Source organism: Pseudophryne corroboree, chromosome 1, assembly GCF_028390025.1.
Source record: "Pseudophryne corroboree isolate aPseCor3 chromosome 1, aPseCor3.hap2, whole genome shotgun sequence".
In the NCBI taxonomy this organism is placed as follows: Eukaryota; Metazoa; Chordata; class Amphibia; order Anura; family Myobatrachidae; genus Pseudophryne; species Pseudophryne corroboree.
The window spans coordinates 49,785,358-49,801,688 of record NC_086444.1 but is presented as its reverse complement, the minus strand read 5'-3'; the positions used below and the strand labels follow the sequence as shown (position 1 = coordinate 49,801,688).

Below are 16,331 nucleotides of genomic sequence, written 5' to 3'. Positions count from 1 at the left end.
GCTGGGGTGTTGGCAGTGAAGGCAGAGTGGGGAGGGGATGTATGTCTGGGTGCTGCTGGGGTGTTGTCAGTGAAGGAGGAGTGGGGAGGGGATGTATGTCTGGGTGCTGCTGGGGTGTTGTCAGTGAAGGCGGAGTGGGGAGGGGATGTATGTCTGGGTGCTGCTGGGGTGTTGGCAGTGAAGGCAGAGTGGGGAGGGGATGTATGTCTGGGTGCTGCTGGGGTGTTGGCAGTGAAGGCGGAGTGGGGAGGGGATGTATGTCTGGGTGCTGCTGGGGTGTTGGCAGTGAAGGCAGAGTGGGGAAGGGATGTATGTCTGGGTGCTGCTGGGGTGTTGGCAGTGAAGGAAGAGTAAGGAGGGGATGTATGTCTGGGTGCTGCTGGGGTTTTGGCAGTGAAGGCGGAGTGGGGAGGGGATGTATGTCTGGGTGCTGCTGGGGTGTTGGCAGTGAAGGCAGAGTGGGGAGGGGATGTATGTCTGGGTGCTGCTGGGGTGTTGGCAGTGAAGGAAGAGTAAGGAGGGGATGTACGTCTGGGTGCTGCTGGGGTGTTGGCAGTGAAGGCAGAGTGGGGAGGGGATGTACGTCTGGGTGCTGCTGGGGTGTTGGCAGTGAAGGCAGAGTGGGGAGGGGATGTATGTCTGGGTGCTGCTGGGGTGTTGGCAGTGAAGGCAGAGTGGGGAGGGGATGTATGTCTGGGTGCTGCTGGGGTGTTGGCAGTGAAGGCAGAGTAAGGAGGGGATGTATTTCTGGGTGCTGCTGGGGTGTTGGCAGTGAAGGCGGAGTGGGGAAGGGATGTATGTCTGTGTAATGCTGAGGTGTTGGCAGTGAAGGCGGAGTGGGGAGGGGATGTATGTCTGGGTGCTGCTGGGGTGTTGGCAGTGAAGGCAGAGTAAGGAGGGGATGTATGTCTGGGTGCTGCTGGGGTGTTGGCAGTGAAGGCAGAGTGGGGAGGGGAGGTATGTCTGGGTGCTGCTGGGGTGTTGGCAGTGAAGGCAGAGTGGGGAGGGGATGTATGTCTGGGTGCTGCTGGGGTGTTGTCAGTGAAGGAGGAGTGGGGAGGAGATGTATGTCTGGGTGCTGCTGGGGTGTTGTCAGTGAAGGCGGAGTGGGGAGGGGATGTATGTCTGGGTGCTGCTGGGGTGTTGTCAGTTAAGGCGGAGTGGGAAGGGGATGTATGTCTGGGTGCTGCTGGGGTATTGGCAGTGAAGGCGGAGTGGGGAGGGGATGTATGTCTGGGTGCTGCTGGGGTGTTGGCAGTGAAGGCAGAGTGGGGAAGGGATGTATGTCTGGGTGCTGCTGGGGTGTTGGCAGTGAAGGCAGAGTAAGGAGGGGATGTATGTCTGGGTGCTGCTGTGGTGTTGGCAGTGAAGGCAGAGTGGGGAGGGTATGTATGTCTGGGTGCTGCTGGGGTGTTGGCAGTGAAGGCAGAGTGGGGAAGGGATGTATGTCTGGGTACTGCTGGGGTGTTGGCAGTGAAGGCAGAGTAAGGAGGGGATGTATGTCTGGGTGCTGCTGGGGTATTGGCAGTAAAGGCGGAGTGGGGAGGGGATGTATGTCTGTGTGATGCTGAGGTGTTGGCAGTGAAGGCGGAGTGGGGAGGGGATGTATGTCTGGGTGCTGCTGGGGTGTTGGCAGTGAAGGCAGAGTAAGGAGGGGATGCATGTCTGGGTGCTGCTGGGGTGTTGCCAGTGAAGGCAGAGTGGGGAAGGGATGTATGTTTGGGTGCTGCTGGGGTGTTGGCAGTGAGGGCAGAGTAAGGAGGGGATGTATGTCTGTGTGCTGCTCTGGTGTTGGCAGTGAAGGTGGAGTGGGGAGGGGATGTATGTCTGGGTGCTGCTGGGGTGTTGTCAGTGAAGGCGGAGTGAGGAGGGGATGTATGTCTGGGTGCTGCTGGGGTGTTGGCAGTGAAGGCGGAGTGGGGAGGGGATGTATGTCTGGGTGCTGCTGGAGTGTTGGCAGTGAAGGCGGAGTGGGGAGGGGATGTATGTCTGGGTGCTGCTGGGGTGTTGGCAGTGAAGGCGGAGTGGGGAGGGGATGTATGTCTGGGTGCTGCTGGGGTGTTGGCTGTGAAGGCGGAGTGGGGAGGGGATGTATGTCTGGGTGCTGCTGGGGTGTTGGCAGTGAAGGCGGAGTGGGGAGGGGATGTATGTCTCGGTGCTGCTGGGGTGTTGGCAGTGAAGGCGGAGTGGGGAGGGGATGTATGTGTGGGTGCTGCTGGGGTGTTGGCAGTGAAGGCAGAGTGGGGAGGGGATGTATGTCTGGGTGCTGCTGGGGTGTTGGCAGTGAAGGCAGAGTGGGGAGGGGATGTATGTCTGGGTGCTGCTGGGGTGTTGGCAGTGAAGGCAGAGTGGGGAGGGGATGTATGTCTGGGTGCTGCTGGGGTGTTGGCAGTGAATGCAGAGTGGGGAGGGGATGTATGTCTGGGTGCTGCTGGGGTGTTGGCAGTGAAGGCAGAGTGGGGAGGGGATGTATGTCTGGGTGCTGCTGGGGTGTTGGTAGTGAAGGCAGAGTGGGGAGGGGATGTATGTCTGGGTGTTGCTGGGGTGTTGGCTGTGAAGGCGGAGTGGGGAGGGGATGTATGTCTGGGTGCTGCTGGGGTTTTGGCAGTGAAGGCGGAGTGGGGAGGGGATGTATGTCTCGGTGCTGCTGGGGTGTTGGCAGTGAAGGTGGAGTGGGGAGGGGATGTATGTCTGGGTGCTGCTGGAGTGTTGGCAGTGAAGGCAGAGTGGGGAGGGGATGTATGTCTGGGTGCTGCTGCGGTGTTGGCAGTGCAGGCAGAGTGGGGAGGGGATGTATGTCTGGGTGCTGCTGCGGTGTTGGCAGTGAAGGCATAGTGAGGAGGGGATGTATGTCTGGGTGCTCCTGGGGTGTTGGCAGTGAATGTGGCTTAGGGGTAGGCTCCTAAGAGTATTACATTTGGAAAATAGCAACAATCCTTCTGTGGTCAAGTTTGGTTGCTAATGGAGCTTGAAAGCCAAATATTATTATACGGTATATAGGGGGTCATTCTGAGTTGTTCGCTCGCAAGCTGCTTTTAGCAGCTTTGCACACGCTAAGCCGCCGCCTACTGGGAGAGAATCTTAGCATATCAAAATTGCGAACGAAAGATTAGCAGAATTGCGAATAGACACTTCTTAGCAGTTTCTGAGTAGCTCAAGACTTACTCGGCATCTGCGATCAGTTCAGTGCTTGTCGTTCCTGGTTTGACGTCACTCCTCCGTTTCTCCAGCCACTCCCGCGTTTTTCCCAGAAACGGTAGCGTTTTTTCACACACTCCCATAAAACGGCCTGTTTCCGCCCAGAAACACCCACTTCCTGTCAATCACACTCCGATCACCAGAACGAAGAAAAAACCTCGTAATGCCGTGAGTAAAATTCCTAACTGCATAGCAAATTTACTTGGCGCAGTCGCAGTGCGGACATAGCGCATGCGCATTAGCGACTAATCGCTCTGTTGCGAGAAAAAAATAACGAGCGAACAACTCGGAATGACCCCCATAGTATGGAGTAAGAAGCATTAACTGGATTATAATAGGGTAACTTTTGTTTAATTTTAGGAATTTGATTTTGGGGTTTTGAAAACAAATAAGAATTACCTTTTTGGACCCAAAAGTAGACATACATTTTGCAAAATGGTTCTGGAGTGATGGATAAACTTTATAAATGCTACCTCAAAGTATATTGCTTTTTGCTAGGGGTAATTTCTCTACTGGTCCACTTCTCCACTCTTTTGACTACTTGATACATCAACCCCTGTCAGCTTCAACTTCCTTTTCCTTTGATCTGCAGAATTTTCAGGTCTTAAGCTGGCCAAACATCAGGACAACCAGAATTAGATGCGAGTACTCTCGGATCTCCCTTTGCAGCTCCCCGGTGTACAATATCGCAAGGTAAGACTTTGTACCTTACAATCTATCGCAGTGCCGTAACTAGCCATTTTAGCGCTGTGTGCAAGAAACGACAGTGGCGCCCCCCCTCCCCCATGTAAGACAGGGGCAGTGCGTGCCGCAGGCGCGTGAAAAATTTATAGGGGCGTGGCTTCACGGGGAAGGGGCGTGGCCACAAAATAACAGCAATTCATTCTACGGTGCACAGTAGTCTACATTATTCAAATTACGCTGCACAGTAGCGCCACTACACCAGGTAGAGCCCCTTTTATACATTACAGCAGACAGCGTCCCCCTTTTTACACATTACGGCAGCCAGTCCCCCTCTTTACACATTGCGGCAGCCAGGCCCCCTCTTTACACATTGCGGCAGCCAGGCACCCTTTTTACACATTGCGGCAGCCAGTCCCCCTTTTTACACATTGCGGCAGCCAGGACCCCTTTTTACACATTGCGGCAGCCAGGACCCCATTTTACACATTGCGGCAGCCAGGACCCCCCCTTTTTACACATTACGGCAGCCAGTCCCCCTTTTTACACATTGCGGCAGCCAGGACCCCATTTTACACATTGCGGCAGCCAGTCCCCCTTTTTACACATTGCGGCAGCCAGGACCCCATTTTACACATTGCGGCAGCCAGGCCCCCTTTTTACACATTGCGGCAGCCAGACCCCCTTTTTATACATTGCGGCAGCCAGGACCCCTTTTTACACATTGCGGAAGACGGTGTCCCCCTGAGAGAGAGAGAGAGAGAGAGAGAGAGAGAGAGAGAGAGAAAGAGAAAGAGAAAGAGAGAGAGAGAGAGAGAGACATACTTACCTTCTCCCCGCTGACAGGCTCCTCGTGCAGCTCCCTCTGGGTGCAGGCTGTGTGAGGTGAGAAGGAGGAGGAGGGAGGGGGAGCAGGGAGCCGCAGCAGCGCTATTTGATTGGTAGTAAGCGCCGCTGCAGCATCCCCCTCTCCTTCTGTATTGGTTGCCTGGCGCTGCTGTGGATGCTGGGATGAAGGAACCGCATCCCAGCATCCATAGCAGCGCCGGGCAGCCAATACAGAAGGAGAGGGGGATGCTGCAGCGGCGCTTACTACCAATCAAATAGCGCTGCTGCGGCTCCCTGCTCCCCCTCCCTCCTCCTCCTTGAACCCGGCGCTGGTCTCTCTCCTCCAGCGCGACGCACGGCGCACACAGAGGCGGCATGTAATGAGTCAATTTGACTCATTACATGCCGCTGGCCGTTGCGCCCCCAGGGCAACTGCGCTGTGTGCCAAGCCCCCTTGGCACACACGTAGTTACGGCCCTGATCTATCGTACTACCTTTAATTCACCGCTACCCAGATCGCCTGATCATATGTTCAGACGATACGATATTCGGGACCACGCATCGTAATCGTACCCAAAAATCCACTATGTGCACACGATGTATTGTACGAGCTGTCAAAATCGTGCATTCGTACACACAATCGTTCTAGTGTATGGCCAGCTATAGTATAATATTAATGACGGAATTGTGACTATTGGTGACGGATGTCTTTCATTCTCTTTAGTTATTTTGTATCATTATCTGGCGGATTCCTGGATATATGACACACCCATTATTACTTTTCCAAAACATTGCTGTAACCTGAAATCAGAGGTTCTCAAACTTGGTCCTCGTGGGCCCACACAGTGCATGTTTTGCAGGTCTCCTCACAGAATCGCAAGTGAAATAATTAGCTCCACCTGTGGACCTTTTAAAATGTGTCAGTGAGTAATTAATACACCTGTGCACCTGCTGGGTTACCTGCAAACATGCACTGTGTGGGCCAACGAGGACCGAGTTTGAGAACCTCTGCCTTAAATGTTAGGCGTATTTTTGATTTTTTTTTTTACCAGTGACATTCATAGATCTACACACTATTTGTCATCTCATAGTTTTGTGTCGCTTCTTTACCTAAATCTGCTCATTATATTGTGATATATGTTGTAGAATAAAACCTTTTTGTCAATAAAAGTAAATTATTTATGTGTAAATATTAGTCTCATCTATATACTTCTAGATGGGTTCAATGTGCCTGTGTATTTGCCTCGCACATAGGCCCTCATTCCGAGTTGTTCGCTCGTTAGCTGCTTTTAGCAGCATTGCACACGCTAAGCCGCCGCCTACTGGGAGTGAATCTTTGCATAGCAGAATTGCGAACGCAAGATTAGCAGAATTGCGAATAGAAATTTCTTTGCAGTTTCTGAGTAGCTCCAGACTTACTCTGCCACTGCGATCAGTTCAGTCAGTTTCGTTCCTGGTTTGACGTCACAAACACACCCAGCGTTCACCCAGACACTCCCCCGTTTCTCCAGACACTTCCGCGTTTTTCCCAGAAACGGCTGCGTTTTTTCACACACACCAATAAAACGGCCAGTTTCCGCCCAGAAACACCCATTTCCTGTCAATCACACTCCGATCACCAGAACGAAGAAGTTTCTCCGTTAAGCCGTGAGTAAAATACCAATCTTTTTAGCAAATTTACTTGGCGCAGGCGCACTGCGAACGTTGCGCTTGCGCAGTTTGCGACTAATCGCACCGATGCAAAGAAAAATAACGAGCGAACAACTCGGAATGAGGGCCATAGGTGTTTAGCCACAGGGTTGGACTGGCCCACAGGGGGAACCCCCGGTGGGCCCCACTGACCGTGGGCCCTCCTTCTCCTCTAGGGATCAGGTTCCAGATTCACTTTATACATATGTCATACCGCCCATCTGTCCTGATTTTCGCGGGACAGTCCCGTTTTTTGGGGTCTGTCCCGCTGTTCCTCCCGCGGGCCGCAGTGTCCCGCGGTGAAGAGGGGCAGTTGGGAGGTTCCTGATCACTTGCTGCTCTGCTCAGTTCAGAGCAGAGCAGCGGTGAACAGACGCTGTGCGCATGCGCACAGCGTCTATTCCAGTGAGGGAGAGGGACTGGGGGCATGGCCAGCGGCTCACAGAACGCTGGCCATGTCCCCACTGTGATGAAATTTGGAGGCGTGGTTCGTGACCATGTCACCCGCGCGAAGCCACGCCCCCTTTCAATTAGGCCACGCCCCCTTTCGGTGTCCCTCTTTCCAGCACCAGAATGTTGGGAGGTATGCATATGTCACATTATACTGCACAGGCCTAGGTTGTATTTTCTACAGTGCATTGCTATTATTCATGTGGTACATGTTTATGCATGCACTAGCAGCATTTATATATATTTATCAACGGGCCAAGACTATGCACTCTGTGATAGCCAAATCTCTGTGGTGGCTGGCCACACACTTAAGCATGAGACCCTAGCACTGCATTTCCCGGTGGGCCCTTCATGTCCCATTTCGACTCTGTTTAACCATCATAAAATCTCTCTGTACCTGTTTATGGGTCCGGCTGGAAACGTGCGTGGCGGAGAACTTCCCACCTACTATTACTGCTCCTATAGACTGTACGCCTGCAAGCAGGGCCCTCTTACCTCTTCGTCTGTCTGTTTTTTTATCCACTGTAAAATTCAGCAGAATAGTTGGCACAATATAAGTCTTTGTAAATAAATAAGTAAAATAAATACTATCACCATTCTTTTCATTCAACTTTGCCCATAAAATGCTCATTCCAGTATAATTGTGTCTTACATCCATCGCACGTCTCTTATATATAAGTTATGCAAGAATAGGATAATGGCGTCTTTAATGGGGTCTTTATTAAAATAATTACACCGTAGTACACATAACATATTGCTCGCACGTCAGCCTGTGACAATGAACTAACATAACTTTTATATGAAACTTTTTTTCTTCTGTGTTCCAAGCAGTTTTGTATTGTTACCATCTTCATCACGCTGAACACAATCCAGTGATGTCATAGTTATTGTGTGTGATAAGATTCTGCAGTTGCCGTCTCTCCGCGTACAATGGTAATGTGCATAATATATCCGATTTTTCCATCACTATGGCTACGTACACACCGGCATTTGTCATGTATTTGTTATTGCATGGTAGACTGTAAGTAAAAAGTTCAATGATGTAGTTGCCTGACATGTGAAATGCGTTTAGTCTGCATTTTCTGTGTTCCAATGAACCCAAACTCTTGTTAACCGCCTACTATTGCGTTTACACTGCGCTCCCATTGAGGTGAATGCAAGTTTCCGGCTGCATGATGCACGTCGGACGTGCTGGGATGGAACAAGAAGCATTTGATAAAAACACTGAAACGCAGGTAGCCCACAAATATGTAGTCTCATTAGGTACAATGATCTGTATATCCATAACTGCTCACGTGGAGGTAAGCTGCATTGGAAACGCATTAGAAATGCAGCTCTTGAACGCCAGTGTGTAAGTAGCCTATCTCCGTCTACATGAGCTGACATTTGTCTTCGGCCGCCTGTTTGATTTCAGTGAACGTGGTCGTCGCCTTTTCTTTGATAGTATCGATATCCATATTCTGGATGTTTTGAAAATGTCCCATTATTGAGTTCTTCTCTTCCTCTTCGTCTTGGTCCTCGACCACCATTTTTTGGAGATCCTCTGGCAGTTCCACGTCGTCTCCGGCCATCTGTATTTGATTGTCATCCTTTTCACTCTACGGAAAAAGAAGACCAGTGATTTACAGGGACAACCCTAGGGCATTGGGGGAAGGGAGGGGCAAGTGATGCAGGTTCAAGAGTAGGAACTACCCCTGGGGTGATTGTTACAAAAAAAGGACGAGTTGTGTGCAGAGCTGCCGCAGATTTGCTACCTTATGCTAATGTGAATATCTGCGCCGCTCATTGAGGGTAATTCAGACCTGATCGCTAGGCTGTGTTTTCATACAGCCTGCGATCAGGTCTGAACTGCGCATGCGTATGCACTGCAATGCGCAGGCGCGTTGGTCCGCAGTGATGGGCAGCGACAGGATGTGCGAGAAAAGCGATCGCACGGGGGATCACAAGGTGACTGACAGGAAGAGGATGTTTGTGGGTGGCAACTGACCGTTTTCAAGTAGTGTCCGGAGAAACGCAGGAGGGACCAGGTGTTTGGAAGGAGGGTTTCTGACGTCAGCTCCGGCCCTAATCATCGCAGCAGCTGAGTAAGTCCTGGGCTGTGCAGAGACAGCACAAACTTTTGTTTGTGCAGCTTTCTGCACATGCGATCGCACCCCTGCACAGCAAATTTCCCTCCCCCTGTAGGCGGTGACTACCTGATCGCAGGGATGCAAAAAACGCACCCTAGCAATCAGGTCTGAATTAGGCCCATTGTTTTTCTATATGCAGTTGTGGGCGCAAAAACTCCCGAAAAAATGTAAGTGATATATCTAATAAGCACCCCATTACACCATGATGGGCTGTATTGGGAATCTTCTACTTGAACCACTGGACCACACTCTGGATTAAACCCCAGATTAGCAGTAATGTGCGCCATTCTGGTAGAGTGCACCCTTATTGACAACTACAAATATGAATTTTCCAGCAAAAAATCATAGTTGCTTGGAGGTATTTTAATGTATAATATTATTGTAATTAAATCCAAATCCTGGTAAGAAAAAAATAGCACGAATAGGATAATATCACTGCGTGTGACACACAAAAGAAAATGATTGTGTATTATAAATGAAGCAAATGTCTTGTTATCTGGAGCTGCTGAAGAGGTGAACTGGCAGGGCCACTGCCCGGGGTGCTACGGCCAGAGGGCACAGCTGTAATAACCCCTCCAGCACAGCCTACTAGAGGCACGCAACATGTGCCTGTTTACTGCTGGTCAACAAGGACCTAGCGGCACTCCATGCTCCCTTCTGCACATGTGCTGCTCACTGCACCGTATTTGCTCCTTGGTGTCCTATACAGTTATCACCAAGCTGCTGAAAGGAGGAGGAATGAGAAGAGGAGCATGCAAGCTGTCAATGACAAAGGTAAATTGGAAGGGGTTTGCTCTTGAGGTGACAGGGGGCAGGAGGTTGGATTTATAGCGGGCAGGAGGCTGGAGTGACGGACAGGAGCTGGAAAAGCTGTAGGCAGGAGTGATAAGGGGCAGGAGGAAGGAGGCTGGAAAGATAGGAGGCTGGAGTTATGGGGCAGAAGGCTTCCTTAACAGTGACCAGAGGCTGGAGTGATGGGGCGGGAGGCTGGAGTGATATGGGTCAGGAGATTGAAGTGACAGGGGGCAGGAGGCTATAAATACAAGAGGCTGGAGTGATAGGGGACAGGAGTCTGGAATGATGGGGAAGGAGGCTGGAGTGATGGAACAGGAGGCTGTAGTGACAGGGTCAGGAGGATGAAAAGACAGGAGGTTGAAGTAACAAGGGGCAGGAGGCTGGAGTGACATGGGGCAGGAGGCTGGAGTGATATGGGTCAGGAGATTGAAGTGACAGGGGGCAGGAGGCTATAAATACAAGAGGCTGGAGTGACAGGGGACAGGAGTCTGGAATGATGGGGAAGGAGGCTGGAGTGATGGAACAGGAGGCTGTAGTGACAGGGTCAGGAGGATGAAAAGACAGGAGGTTAAAGTAACAAGGGGCACAAGGCTGGAGTGACATGGGGCAGGAGGCTGGAAAGACAGGAGGCTGGAGTGAAGAGGGGTAGGAGACTGGAGAGACATGGGGCAGGAAGATGGGTGATGACATTGGTTATATTCTTAAGGCCCATATAGACGGGCCGATGCGGGGAGAGAATGTGTGCTGAGCGAACCGCTCAGCACACATCTCTCCCGCCGCTCAGCACAGCGCGATCTGTGCTGAGCGTGCGGGGGGAGACGGGGGGGCCGCTCACTTCACCCAGCGGGTGAAGTGAGCGACCCGCTAGATTGGCCTGCACGGCAAGCCAATCTAGCAGCAGCGATAGCGATGCGCGGGGCTGCGCATCGCTATCACTGTAAGGGGTACACACGGAGCAATCAGGCTTATATTCTAAGCAATCTAGTCAGATTGCTTAGAATATCGCTCCGTGAGAACCCCCCTTAAGACAAACAGGCATCTTTCAGACCAGATAATCTCCTACATGAAATAGTAAATACCAACTGAAGATACTGTCTACCCAGGGAGAATCAATTTCTTCAGAGGTTCTACATCGCTGAGAACACACCATATAGGTAAGGTCTATATTTAATATACAGGAAGAACATTATAGATTTTTTTAAGGGGGTGCCAAAGGGACTATTTGCTGTGGGTTCTACTTGGTCTATAACTGTCCCTGCATGTTATAATGGGTGTCCCAGTATTTTGATTACGGATCATGATATAATGAAGACTCCAGTGATATTGCAAAATCGGTGTCACCTCCTTCTTGGGTACAGACAGGTATATCCAAAAACCAAACAGCAGACAGAGGGGTTTGGGGGAGGGGGGGGGGTGCCTTCCCCCCCTCCGGCATCCCCCCCCCCCCCCCCCCCAGCACACTAAAAAGTTACCTGTAGCCAGGCCTTAACCTATATGGTAATAGAATTTCAGAGAATTGGTCACACGTGTAATTTGTCTACAGTAGGCCTCATGATAAAGGCTGTTACTAAAACACATCCAGACAGAGAGCTAACTTACCCGGGAGCCATCCCCCAGGATCTCCCATTAGCACTACAAGGAACAGTATGCCTTCCAAATTCTGCTCCCATTAATGCCTTATGACAGCATTATACAGACTCTCTCCTCATAGGTCTGCCTCTCTCTGCTCCCCCTCTAGTTACAGATCCGATCTGCGGTGCTACGCTCCCGGCTCCCGGGAGCCGGCTCCACCTGCAGGGCAGCTTAGTTATAGCTGTCTCCACTTTCCTTGCAGCGGCGCCGCGGCCGCACGTAGGGACTGTGTAGCGTGTCCAGGAAGGACAGCTGAGCGACGGCTCAGCTGTCCAATAATCTGTGCAGCAGCAGCAGCCTGTGGCTCAGCCATTGGCTGGGCGCGCAGGCTGCAGGGAAGGCAGCGCATATGGAGCCTTCCTGCGCCCAGCCAGCACTCCTATACACTGGACCTACCAGCATCAGAGCAATAGGTGTGTGTGTGTGTGTGTGTGTGTGTGTGTGTGTGTGTGTGTGTGTGTGTGTACATATATATATATATATATACAGGTTGAGTATCCCATATCCAAATATTTCGAAATACGGAATATTCCGAAATACGGACTTTTTTGAGTGAGAGTGAGATAGTGAAACCTTTGTTTTTTGATGGCTCAATGTACACAAACTTTGTTTAATACACAACGTTATTAAAAGTATTGTATTAAATGACCTTCAGGCTGTGTGTATTAGGTGTATATGTAACATAAATGCATTCTGTGCTTAGATTTAGGTCCCATCACCATGATATCTCATTATGGTATGCAATTATTCCAAAATACGGAAAAATCCGATATCCAAAATACCTCTGGTCCCAAGCATTTTGGATAAGGGATACTCAACCTGTATATATATATATATATATATACATATGTACATATATATATATATATACATATATATATATATACACACATATACACGTGTGTGTGTGTGTGTGTGTGTGTGTGTATATACATATATATATAACTATATACACACACAGTATATGTCAACTTATACACCAACGTTTCGGGGCTTGCCGTGCTGCCCCGCCACCGCCCTCAGTCCTTCTCTACACAATCGCCTCCTCCGCACCATGCCGGCCACAGCCTCCGCATCCGCTGCACCGCAGACCACAGCATCCTCAGCACCACCGCTACTAAAGAGGTAATCTTACCCTGCTGCCTTTCTCTCTCCCTAGTCCCTACTGTATGCCCTTGCTGTCCCTCTCTCTGTCACTCTCCCTGTCCCTATGTCCCTGCTGTACTTTCCCTGTCCCTCTGTCACTCTCCCTGTCCCTGCTGTCACTTTCCCTGCCCCTCTGTCACTCGCCCTGTCCCTGTGTCCCTGCTGTCACTTTCCCTGTCCCTCTGTCACTCTCCCTGTCCCTGTGTCCCTGCTGTCACTCTCCCTGTCCCTGCTATCACTTTCCCTGTCCCTCTTTCACTCGCCCTGTCCCTGTCCCCCTGCTGTCACTTTCCCTGTCCCTCTGTCACCATCCCTGTCCCTGCTGTCACTTTCCCTGTCCCTATGTCCCTGCTGTCACTCTCCCTGAATTTTGCCTAATTCCATGTGGCATAATGTGAATTTCGGCTCATTCTGTGTGCTGTAATGTGAATTTCGGCTCATACTGTGTGCTATAATGTGAATTTCGGCTCATACCGTGTGCTATAATGTGAATTTTGGCTCATTCAGTGTGCTATAATGTGAATTTCAGCTCATAGAGTGTGCTATAATATGAATTTCGGCTCATACAGTGTGCTATAATGTGAATTTCGGCTCATACTGTGTGCTATAATGTGAATTTCGGCTCATACCGTGTGCTATAATGTGAATTTCGGCTCATACCGTGTGCTATAATGTGAATTCCGGCTCATACTGTGTGCTGTAATGTGAATTTTGGCTCATACTGTGTGCTGTAATGTGAATTTTGGCTCATACCGTGTGCTATAATGTGAATTTTGGCTCATACTGTGTGCTATAATGTGAATTTCGGCTCATACTTCCAATTCACCACCCAATTGTAATTTTCTTTGCAGTAATTAAAGACGTTATGATTTTCATTTGAGATTTTAGGGCCGCACTGTCTTAAGTACCCCGGGCCCCCCGAAGCCTTAATCCAGCTCTGGCTGGGGTGGCATGTCATGTGCATTTGGCACTGCTTGGGGGCATGTCATGTGCATCTGGCACTGCTGGGGGGCATGTCATGTGTAGCTGGCACGGCTGGGGGCCATATCATGTAGTGTTCCCGTGTCTCAGTGCAATACCTGGTGCAATGTGTCGCAGTGCTCTGCCTGGCGCAAAGTGTCTAACGTGCTCTGCCTGGCGCAAAGTGTCTAACGTGCTCTGCCTGGCGCAAAGTTTCTATCGTGCTCTGCCTGGCGCAAAGTGTCTAACGTGCTCTGCCTGGCGCAAGTGTATAATGTGCTCTACCTGTCGCAGTGTGTATAGGAGGTTCTACCTGGTGCAATGTGTATTAGCTGCACTACTGTGTAGTGTAATGCGAATTGCCACTATTATGTGGCCACGCCCCTTCCCCACGAAGCAACGCCCCTAAATTTTTTATGCGTGCCTTCGGCGCGCACTGTCCATGATTTCGAACGGAGCACCAAGCATTAGGGTATGTACATAATTTTGCCCTTTTAACTTAAAAATGTGCCCTCCCGAATGCAAAATGTGCCCTCCCCGTGATCAGCACCCTGCCCTAAAAAAATCCTAGAGTGAACACTATCATGTGTAGCTGGCACTGCTGGGGGGCATATCATGTGTAGCTGGCACTGCTGTGGGGCATGTCATGTCTATCTGGCACTGCTGGGGGGTATATCATGTCTATCTGGCACTGCCGGGGGGCATGTCATGTGCAGCTGGCACTGCTGCGGGGCATGTCATGTCTATCTGGCACTGCTGCGGGGCATGTCATGTCTATCTGGCACTGCTGGGGTGTATGTCATGTCTATCTGGCACTGCACTACTGTAGACATTATTGTGTAGCTGGCACTATGCAGGAGACATTGGGGGTAATTCCAAGTTGATCGCAGCAGGAATTTTGTTAGCAGTTGGGCAAAACCATGGGCCCTCATTCCGAGTTGTTCGCTCGGTATTTTTCATCGCATCGCAGTGAAAATCCGCTTAGTACGCATGCGCATTGTTCGCACTGCGACTGCGCCAAGTAACTTTACTATGAAGAAAGTAATTTTACTCACGGCTTTTTCTTCGCTCCGGCGATCGTAATGTGATTGACAGGAAATGGGTGTTACTGGGCGGAAACACTGCGTTTCAGGGGCGTGTGGCTGAAAACGCTACCGTTTCCGGAAAAAACGCAGGAGTGGCCGGGGAAACGGTGGGAGTGCCTGGGCGAACGCTGGGTGTGTTTGTGACGTCAACCAGGAACGACAAGCACTGAAATGATCGCACAGGCAGAGTAAGTCTGGAGCTACTCAGAAACTGCTAAGTAGTTAGTAATCGCAATATTGCGAATACATCGGTCGCAATTTTAAGAAGCTAAGATTCACTCCCAGTAGGCGGCGGCTTAGCGTGTGTAACTCTGCTAAATTCGCAATGCGACCGATCAACTCGGAATGAGGGCCCATGTGTACTGCAGGGGAGGCAGATTTAACATGTGCATTACACTACACAGTAGTGCAGCTAATACACATTGCACCAGGTAGAACCTCCTATACACACTGCGACATGGGCCCTCATTCCGAGTTGTTCGCTTGTTATTTTTCTTCGCATCGGTGCGATTAGTTGCAAACTGCGCATGTGCAACGTTCGCAGTGCACCTGCGCCAAGTAAATTTGCTAAAAAGTTTGGTATTTTACTCACGGCTTAACAAAGAAATTTCTTCGTTCTTCGTTCTGGTGATCGGAGTGAGATTGACAGGAAGTGGGTGTTTCTGGGCGGAAACTAGCCGTTTTATGGGTGTGTGCGAAAAAACGAAAGCCGTTTCTGGGAAAAACGCGGGAGTGTCTGGGCGAACGCTGGGTGTGTTTGTGACTGAACTGATCGCAGTGGCAGAGTAAGTCTCGAGCTACTCAGAAACTGCAAAGAAATTTCTAATTGCAATTCTGCTAATCTTGCGTTCGCAATTCTGCTATGCTAAGATTCACTCCCAGTAGGCGGCGGCTTAGCGTGTGCAATGCTGCTAAAAGCAGCTATTGAGCGAACAACTCCGAATGAGGGCCATGGTTTTGCCCAACTGCTAACAAAATTCCTGTTGCGATCAACTTGGAATTACCCCCATTGTGTGTAAGGAACACTACTGTAGCTGTTATGTGTAATGCTGCTAATTGTGTGCGTAGAGGGTGTGTGAAAATATATTTATTTATAGTTTGATAATATGACGTTGCAAGGCCCGCCTACTTTTCCAGGAGGCCACACCCACTTTTTCAGGAGAGTATGGGAGGGGGCGCTTTGAAATTTTCTCGCTCAGGGTGCTAGTAGGCCTGAAGCCGGCCCTGCTCTCCCCATAGGTCTGCCTCTCTCTACTCCCCCTCTACCTCTAGTTACAGGACCAGTGTTATACAGACTCTCCCCTCATAGGTCTCCCTCTCTCTGCTCTCCCTCTAGTTACAGGACCAGTGTTATACAGACTCTCTCCTCATAGGTCTGCCTCTCTCTGCTCCCCCTCTACCTCTAGTTACAGGACCAGTGTTATACAGACTCTCCCCTCATAGGCCTGCCTCTCTCTGCTCACTCTCTAGTTACAGGACCAGTGTTATACAGACTCTCCCCTCATAGGTCTCCCTCTCTCTGCTCTCCCTCTAGTTACAGGACCAGTGTTATACAGACTCTCTCCTCATAGGTCTGCCTCTCTCTGCTCTCCCTCTAGTGACAGGACCAGTGTTATACAGACTCTCTCCTCATAGGTCTGCCTCTCTCTGCTCACTCTCTAGTTACAGGACCAGTGTTATACAGACTCTCTCCTCATAGGTCTGCCTCTCTCTGCTCACTCTCTAGTTACAGGACCAG

The 16,331-nt window shown here is 50.4% G+C and overlaps 1 protein-coding gene across 1 annotated transcript in view; it reads right to left on the bottom strand.

Annotated features, from left to right (window-relative positions):
- Window positions 1-7,549: 7,549 nt before the first annotated feature.
- Window positions 7,550-16,331, bottom strand: part of CPLX4 (complexin 4) — a 30,968-nt gene continuing 22,186 nt past the window's right edge. Inside the window, exon 3 of the mRNA XM_063913987.1 lies at window positions 7,550-8,444. Within this exon, the coding sequence (XP_063770057.1) occupies window positions 8,217-8,444 (228 nt within the window). The 3' untranslated portion in view covers window positions 7,550-8,216. The remainder of the gene's footprint in view (window positions 8,445-16,331) is intronic.